Raw genomic sequence first — 9,597 nt, 5'->3', positions numbered from 1 at the left:
CTTCACTACAGAATAAATCAACACATTTCAACAAGAAATTCTATACCTACAGCGGCTCTTAACAACAGTGTTCTTTGTTTTCAATGTAAGATTATGATATACACTATAACTCACACACTATGGGAATGAGACAAATTACAATACTTTTTTCAAAATGTTGAGTTCCTTCTTGATGCATTGTTCATCCTATTTGATTTTAACAAGGTATCCTTCGTTTTAGGATTCAATAAAAATAGTATAGGAAGTAGGGTAGATCATACCATCATCTTTATAAAACTATACATGTATAAACCGAGATGTTTATCATTGTCATTGTCAGTAGCTGCTTTTAGAAACTTTATCAAAGATACATATTTTACTCAAAGATTTTTTCTTATGATAAAAGTGAATTATTTTGATTGAAATTTAATTCCAAAAGGAAAAAATCGGAAAATCTTATTGATATTGCTCAAACCATGTTTTTGCCGAAATATCAACATAATATCTTTAGAATATATACTTCTAAATACATCAATGTTAGACTCCTTTAACTTTTTTAGTCTTATTTTCCAATCTACACGACTAGAGCCTGATTTTCCTATCACTTCTTCACAATGCTCATATATAACGGACATAACCTAGAGTTCGCTGTAGGTTGAGTTGATATTAACATTATAAGTCATATCTGGAAATATTATAGAGATTATGTGACCGTATCTGCAGTTTATTAATTATGAATAATCAGTGAATGAATGGAAATGTATGGAAATGTATGGGAGTTATAATGTTATGTACGATATAATAGTTATCAACTCGAAAAAAGGGCAATTTTATTTAATGACAATACTAGTCATACTGTTGACGAATTTAGATATCTAACGTCCTTAGCATGGTCAGTTCTGATCTCAAACTTCGCTAACAGGTCAGATATTTATGGACGAGTTCGGATTTCCAACTTCCCTAAGTGAATCATAGTGTCCCTATGAACCGGATTGTCAACGTTGCCACTATCTGATATTGCCTGGTCACCTCCCCTATCACGCGTTTAAACCTATCTCGTTATACACAGTATTTCTGACCTCATCAATGTTCAGTGTTAATTGACGACAGCGTTTATACCTATCTCTTCTGATACACAGTATTACAGATCTCATCAATGTTCAATGTTAATTGACGTCCACGTTTATACCTATCTCTCCTGATAGACATTATTATAGATCTTATCAATGTTCCGTGTTAAGTCATGTCCGTGTTTATATCTATCTCTTCTGATAGACAGTATTACAGATCTCATCAATGTTCAGTGTTAATTGACATCCGCGTTTGTACCTATCTCGTGATAGGCAGTATTACCCATCTCATCAATGTTCAGTTGATTATAGTCGTTTCCATCATCTTGTTGTTCATCCCGAAGCCCCGCGTTTATACCCATCTCCTGATAAACATTATTACTGATCTCATCAATGTTCAGTTGATTGTAGTCGTTTCCATCATGTTGGGGTTCATTCCGGAGCTGGCGCATCTCTGTGGAAACATTTCTGTCCCTGACCAGTTCAGATGTTTTAGATTTTCGATAATTGATAACAAAACCAGCCACAGATATAACAAGTAATAAAATAATTACGATGATAATAGCAATGAATCCTGCGGTACTGATACATATAACATCGTCCTCCGTCGGTCTGACGTCGGTTGTGTTGCATACATGTCCAGGGGTACAACTGTCGACTGGAATGGTTTGTGTACTGGGTGTTAGTATACTGGGTGTTAGTGTGGTGGGTGTCAGTGTTGTAGTCGGAGGTATCAAAGAAGAGCCACCATTTATCACACATAACCTTGGGTACGAATTATTACATCTCTTTATATTAAATCGGACTGATCCTCCTCCATCTTTCACCAACACACCACAAAACTCCACTGTGTTTGGGCGTTCGGTTACAAGCATGTGTTTTCTGAAGACGCCTGTCCAGTACAAAGTATTTTGATTGAAAGCGATACTTCTTTTTAAGTATGTTTCATTGGCGAAAAAGTACAAATCTCTTTGTACTCCTAAGGCCGCTGTCCACCAGTCAGATTTAGTGAATACGTGATTTTGTTTTCCTCTTTTACCGATATATTTCAAATCCTTGTCACAGCTTTCAGGCTGGACTCGTACATTCTGTCCTGTTGTATGACGTAGTGCCAAACAGTTGTACGGTCCACCGCTAACAGTCTGTTCGATTGGACGATATTGACAAAAACAACCTGAATTCCGGTCCCTAAAATATTCACCACAAAATCCATTGTATTTAGGAAAACAGTTTTTAGTTTGACATAAGGTGGGCCTTCTGTGATCATACTCCTTACAATAACAACACCCATTAAACAATGAGAATATTGACTTGTTACAGTAATGATAACATTCCACGATAGGGTCCGTTCGTCCACTCAGTCTATGAACACATTGTCCGTCATGGAGGTGGGCTGTACATCCTTCAAAGTTAATCCACTTGGTATGTTCCACATACTGTATAGTTGTTTAATTTCGCGGGGTGAACATTTCGCGTTTTTCTGTTCAGGACTATTTCGCGGGGAGAAAATTTCGCGTATTTTCAATTTCTTACAAACATGAATTATATAGGGAAATAGAAGAAATTATACTTACGATGTACACATTTTATGTGACTCTAATATGATATCGTGAAACAGTAGAAACTACATGTATACTTACGATGTACATGTTCTGCTTAACAATATGCTTTAAATAAAGATTGTTTATTATTCATTGTCATAGTGGTCACTCATCACAATGTGAAAAATATTCACGGGTATTTAATTTCGCGGACATTACCTTGACCGCAAATATAGCGAAATTAAACCCCCCGTGAATAAAAGCAACTATACAGTACACGCCGATCTGCACAAGAGACACAGAACTTAGTACAGATGGGGAACCAACATCCACTTTGTCGTTTGGAGTTACAGTTTTGAAATCAGGAGGTACCCATAATTTACAGTTTTCACCTGGTTGTCCCAGAGCCAATTCGCATGATAGAGGCTTACATAACCACGACAACATGGCCAACAACAGTAAATCCGTGTTACACTCCATTTTCGGCGGCATGTCAACAGTTAATATGCGATGGCGTCAATACCTTGAACACGTCTAAACCTTCCAAATGTATATATGTGTATCTAGCTGTAGTTATCTGTAATCAATTTCATTTCCGTTTAACGTTATCATTCATAGTAACATGAATCAGGTTTCCGTTAATCTACTTGCATAAGAATACATTGACAAAAAGGTACTTGGTATATCGTGCGTGTCTCCCGGAACTGCCTCTTAAATATGTGGCCGAGCGCCATGAAACTAAGTTATATACATCGCCCTTTAATTAGAGTTTGAGTGGGATAAGACCATCACTTTATCTGTCCACGACTTGATATCCGGGATGTGATTCAACATTAATGTTCAATCTGTGCTATGACATATATTATATTAAAAAACAATCATTTAAACAAAGCTTTCATTGAATTCAACCTCGATTATACCTATACAGTCTAAAAAGGGTTCAATTTAACCTAAATGTAACTGAATTGAACTTAGATGCAATTTGATTATAGAGTACTTATGTTCGATTGAATTAAATCTTGGTATAAATACGACAGTTTTTAAGTTCTCTTTCAATTTTACATTAGCCCTTGATGCTATTTTGTATACTTGTACTTCACACCTCAAACTTCCTGCCGGCCACAGTCAAATCCTATCAACATAGTGTTGAATGATGATCTGTATTTTTATCAGATTTATCATAATTTTATTGACTTTCACAATATCAAATGGATTGGACATCAGGCTAAGACTATGTAAGTCCTTTACGATTAATTCTCGTAAATGGAGAGAACTCCAATTCATTTTTTAGTGTTACATCAATTATCACCATACCATTGGTGCAGATTTAGTGATAAGCTGCCATGTAAACAGGTCATAAATGTCCCTGTGTATAAACTAATCGACCATTTACCCGACAGAGATTCCTGACAGATCATCGGTTACTCTATATGCATATTATGGTATTGCATATTAGAAAGAGCTTTAATTTGAAGAAAAAAAAGTACTTACTGTTTTAAGATCATTCATATAATATGATAAGTATAGTATGATTATAAATCAACATTATAGTGTACAAAAGACTGTTGGTGACAAATAACCATATCCATCATGTTCAGTCAGTCAAAACTTAATATTATTTTTTCATTTTCATACTCAAAATTTTTGCATTTAGGAATTACTTGATAAAGTTTTATCTTACATGTTTTTCCTCACAATATCCATCCAGATACATTAAAAAATATTTGATCGCATAAGGATTCATTATAGTAATTTTGGGTTATACAGTATGTATTTGATTAAATTTAGTGTATTTTCTCAAATATTTTGAGACTAACTAATCTAGAACCTTAATGTTTTTTGAAAATAATAAACATGTGTCAAATGTGTTTATCAAAGCGACCATTCATAGTAAAATATTTTTGAAGTTTTGATAATAAACACAATATTTCTAATGGAATTCATGATGTTATTAACTATTCATATTTACTTTCCCCATGGCTTTCAAATTTTCGGGGTTTTTTTTCTGGATTTCCAAATATGACATTTTGCAATTAAGAAGATAGTATTCAAAATTAAAGACAAATTAAGATTTAAATGATAACAAGCAAACATAACATCTGTTTCGGAAATAGTATAAAGTTGGTTTGAAATTCTGTTGATTGCTCTATTTATAAATGGTGCTAAAGTTTGCCATATTCCTTTGGTAAATACATATAAAAATAAGTGTTGTTGCGTTTCATTATTGATATTACAAAAAAATAATTTTCCATCTGATTGACCCATTTTCATAAGTTTATAATTTGTAGACTATATTGTTAATACATTTCCCCTGAAACCCTTTACTTTTTCTGTCTGCTATAGATATTTTCCCAATCAAATAGTGTATTTACTTATAATGATTCCCATTGTTCATATCTTTGTTCCAGTATAATATCTAACAGTAATTTGTTGCCAGTTAAGTTAACCACTTATTAGGTATAGCATGTTTAATTCTTGAAAATTCCGAAATCCAATTATCTTTTTGTCTTAGCTTTTGTAGTAGTGTTTCTGATGTTATAAAAGTTTTGCTTTGTTCATCCCATATGTCTTTGGGGCCGCGTTGGCCGTGTGGTTAAGGTGTCTCAACACTTTAACATTAGCCCTCCACCTCCGCGTGGGGCAGTTGCCAGGTACTCACCGTAGGCCGGTGGTTTTTCTCCGGGTACTCCGGCTTTCCATCACCTTGAAAACCAGGCTGCTAATAGGACGTTTAACAAAAACAAAACAAAATGTCTTTGATCGTGGATATTTTGGATTATGCAGTTCTTTAAAATGAAGGGATTTCTTCTGAAGATTATGTTATCAATTCCAAAAAGCATTTGATTTGTAATACCATCTTTTCCTGGATGTCTTGGATAGATATTGTAAAATATTACCACTCTGATGGTTGAACTACATGATATGCTGGTGTTTTACTGAGATCTAGAGATTTTAAACTGCTACATTTACAAAGAAACAGGTTTACACCATTTATCGTCATATGATTGATGTCAATAATTTCCCCAATTCATTCCATGTTTGAAGTTCCGAATCTATGTTCTTTTATTCTTTTATGTTTGCAAATCATATCAATGCCATATTTAGTCTACCCTTCAGTTTGTCTCTATAGCAAGTTTCTTTCGACACTTTTTTTTAAACTTTGCTTTTCCATGGAAAGGAATATATAAGGAGGCTTGGAAGAAAGCCATTTGTTAGGCTGACTATTAGATTTAGTGTAAGTCGTTTCAATCCATTGTGTAAGTCTGTTACGAAAACCAAATTTCTCTAGACTTGTTTAACCCATTCCCATTCTACTCGATCAAATGCCTTTTCTTGATCCAAATTGATTATACCACCCTAAATATGTTCCACGTTTACATATTTCGTGATGTCTTGAATTAATCGTATATTTTCCTCGATGTTACTGCCTTTTACGAAACATTTTTGATCTGGATATATGATGTTTGGTAAAAAAAAAAAAGTGTTTATTTCCCCAGCTAATATTTTAGTTATTATCTTGTAGTTATTATTTAATAGAGTAATTCGAAACCAATTTTTTATTTCTTCTCTTATTCCTTGTTTATACAGCAAAGTTATTATACCTCTATTCTGGCTCTCAGTTAATTCGTTTGTCTGGAAAACATGTGGCATTACCTCTATGAGCTAATTTTTATCAAGTTACCATAGTTATTGTAAAATTCTGAAATTATATTATCGGTACCCGGTGATTTATTTCATTTAAGGTAATCAACATCAGAATTTATTTCATTTTCAGTAGGAATTACATCACCAATTTCTTTTTCATTGTCACTTAATTTCATGTCTACATTTTGTAATAGCTCATATACCATAACTTCATCTATAAATTCAGTTTTAAATAAGTTTGAATAAAAGAGTACTTCCTCTTTCAAAATATCTTCAATATTGTATTTGTATGTACCATCTTTTGATAGAACCCCAATTTTATTAACCCCTCTAGTTTTTTCAAAACCGACAGAAAATATTTAGTTGATTTTTCACTTAATTCATACCATTTAACCCTTGATCTAATTCTGGCCGCTGTAGCCTTTTGTTGATAATAGGCCTCTAATGTTTGCTGAATAGCATTTAATGCTGCATCATTTATGTCTTTAGTTTATTTTCCTCTTCCTTAATGTGATTTTCCTTCACATTTACTATTTTACTTGCAGTTATGCAAATATCTTTTATTTTTAGTTTTGGTATGTCCCAATATTCTTTAATCGTCCCGAATTCCTGCTTTTTTGTTGTCCACGAGTTCCAAAAACTAGTGAATGCATTTTTAAATGGATCACTCTCTAAATCATTTTCAATACCCTGGCGCTTTTTACAATTTATACGTTTTATATTGAGCACCATAGTGAAGGGACAAGACTATATGGATACATTGGTGACATTAGCATCAAGATCTTTAGATATATAAAACTTATCAACTCGAGAACGTGTATGTCCTCTTCTAAAAGTAAATGCCCTTTTGTTAGGATATCTCCTTCTCCAAATATCTTCTAACTTAACTGCCATATCCTCTAGTTTCTCATTCCCCGCATCATTTACGTCCCTTGAAATATCTCTATCTAAATCTGTATTCAATACACAATTAAATTCTCCCCCAATGATCACTTTATTTACACTGTACTTATTTGTTGATAGTTCCTGTTTCAAAGAAGAGTAAAACATTTTATTTTCCTTAGCTTCGTTTGGTGCGTATGCATTAACTAATGTTATGATAGAAACATTGTATTGAAATGTTATTATAATATACCGTCCATCTTTATCCCTTAGTTCTTCAGTAGGTTTTACATTTAATCCTTTCCTAAATGAAACAGTCACTCCTCTCGAAGCTGATGTTCCATTTGACCAATAACTATCACTATCCCATTCACCTTTCCTTCTAAATAAAGAATTATTATCACCACAGTGAGTTTCTTGACAAAAGGCAAAATAGAAAAGATGGGACCTTTTTTGCTTTGGCATTTAAGACATTAACATTAATTGTGAATATCTTCAAATTATCCATAATAATTAATAGATATGAAAAAGAAAAATTCCAAGTACAATTAAAACATTTAAATGGTTAGACGTAAACACGATACACATAATTGATATATACTGAAACGAAAAAGAAACGCAACTTCAAATTGTAGGTTTAATAAAATAATACTTGTGAGCATTATGTTTAAATTTCATATGTAATAGTTAATATTGAATATTGATGTAACATCCTTTAAATGTTTAGAGATTTTTAAGAACAGGTCACTTTGCTAGAAGGTCATGATTGGTAGTACCCTACGTGAATCCAAGTTGAAATGGCAGCAGTTTTGAAACCGTGCCCTAATATCGTGTGTGTCCTCCTCGAACAGTTATCACATCTCTAATTCTTTGTTGCATTGAGTTCATCAGGGCATTGACTTTCCGTATTGGAATGTTATTCCATTCTTGGACGAGTGCATTTGCTAACTGAGGGAGGGTATTTGGGGGGTTACGGCGATTTCGAATTCTTCTGTCTAATTCATCCCACAAATGCTCGATTGGGGACAGGTCGGGGCTATATGGAGGCCAATCTATAGGAACAATGTTCTGTGTCGCAAGAAAGTCTCTACAGACTCTTGCAACGTGTGGTCTCGCGTTATCTTGCTGAAAGGTTAGATGATGCTGCCTAACAAACGGCACAACATGGGGCCTAAGGATCTCATCCCGATAGCGTACGGCCGTTAAATTCCCATTGACTATCACCAAAGGCGTCTTCAAACCATGGGAGATTCCCGCCCAAACCATAACTGATCCACCCCCAAATCGGTCGTGTTCCAAAACACAGGCGTCAGCAAAACGTTCGCCTCGACGCCGGTACACACGTTGACGGCCATCTGCTCGAAATAACGTGAATCGAGATTCATCGGTGAAGAGCATAGACCTCCAACGTCTCATAGGAAAACGTCTGGGCATATGTGCCGTTGCCCATTGCATACGACGTGCTCGACGTTGCGGTGTTAGTGGTAAACCAACGTACTGTCGCCTTGCACGCAAATTAGCCTCACGCAGTCTGTTGATCACTGTTTGGGGATGAATTCGACGGTTATGATTACCAATCGTATTCCTTGCCGTTTCAGCGGCCGTTAATCTCCTGTTACGCAGGTGTGCCAACCTAAGAACCCGGTCTTGACGTCGCGACGTTACGCGTGGACGTCCTGATCTCGGCTGGTCATCGACTCTTCCTGTTGCGTTAAGACGTGAAACTAATCGACTAATAGTCGATTTGTGAACTCTGAATTGTCGAGCGACGTGAAGTTGCGTGTTCCCTGCCAGAAGCATCGCTATAGCACGTCCTCTATCAACCTTTGATAACCGTGGCATAATTGTAAAAGGAATTATTGTTTGCAAAAGTATTGGCGATGATGTGGCTCAATGTTAGTGATGAATTGATACTGGTTTGAATGAAAAAAGAACGCATATGTTTGTACAGGCACGGTTTTTGATGTTTTTACCGCGCCGGAAGTGCATAGGTCTCTAGTCACACTTGGGTGATTTTGAAGATTGGTATGGGTGTTAGGCAGGGTGCATGTTTATTTCCGCGATTTTTATACAGATATGTATATTTAATACAAAATTAATCACAATTTTCCATGTTGCGTTTCTTTTTCGTTTCAGTATATAATATTAGCATTTAAAGTCAAGTACAAATTTAACTTTAAATGGCAATTAATGATATAACAACAAAAACAAGTATTACTTAAACATTCTTTATCTGTTCCTTATAAAACATATATTCGTGCTGTATTGGATTACGCACCTGCAGGCTGGGATGGGTGTTTTAGCAAGATTCAGAAAATCTTGCGAAAGTCCAGTTAATTGCAGCTCAATTAGTTACTGGTCTACCCATATATATATCAACAGAAAACCTTACTAAGAGACAGGATGGGTACTTTGATCTGAAGGTTGCAAACATTCTATAACACATTTGAATATATTTTATATATTTTATTATTAATATT

The 9,597-nt window shown here is 34.8% G+C and overlaps 1 protein-coding gene across 1 annotated transcript; it reads right to left on the bottom strand.

Moving 5' to 3' along the window:
• Window positions 1-405: 405 nt before the first annotated feature.
• Window positions 406-3,161, bottom strand: LOC117317624. Its single transcript, XM_033872475.1, has 2 exons — window positions 2,865-3,161; window positions 406-2,483 (listed from the first exon to the last, which is right to left on the bottom strand). Exons 1-2 carry the CDS (start codon window positions 3,080-3,082, stop codon window positions 1,286-1,288), a joined length of 1,416 nt encoding a protein of 471 aa, XP_033728366.1. The 5' UTR covers window positions 3,083-3,161; the 3' UTR covers window positions 406-1,285.
• Window positions 3,162-9,597: the final 6,436 nt, after the last annotated feature.

The sequence above is a fragment of the Pecten maximus genome, chromosome 19 (assembly GCF_902652985.1).
Source record: "Pecten maximus chromosome 19, xPecMax1.1, whole genome shotgun sequence".
Lineage (NCBI taxonomy): Eukaryota > Metazoa > Mollusca > Bivalvia > Pectinida > Pectinidae > Pecten > Pecten maximus.
Note: the sequence above shows the minus strand (reverse complement) of the source record. Positions and strands in the feature narration are given on the sequence as shown.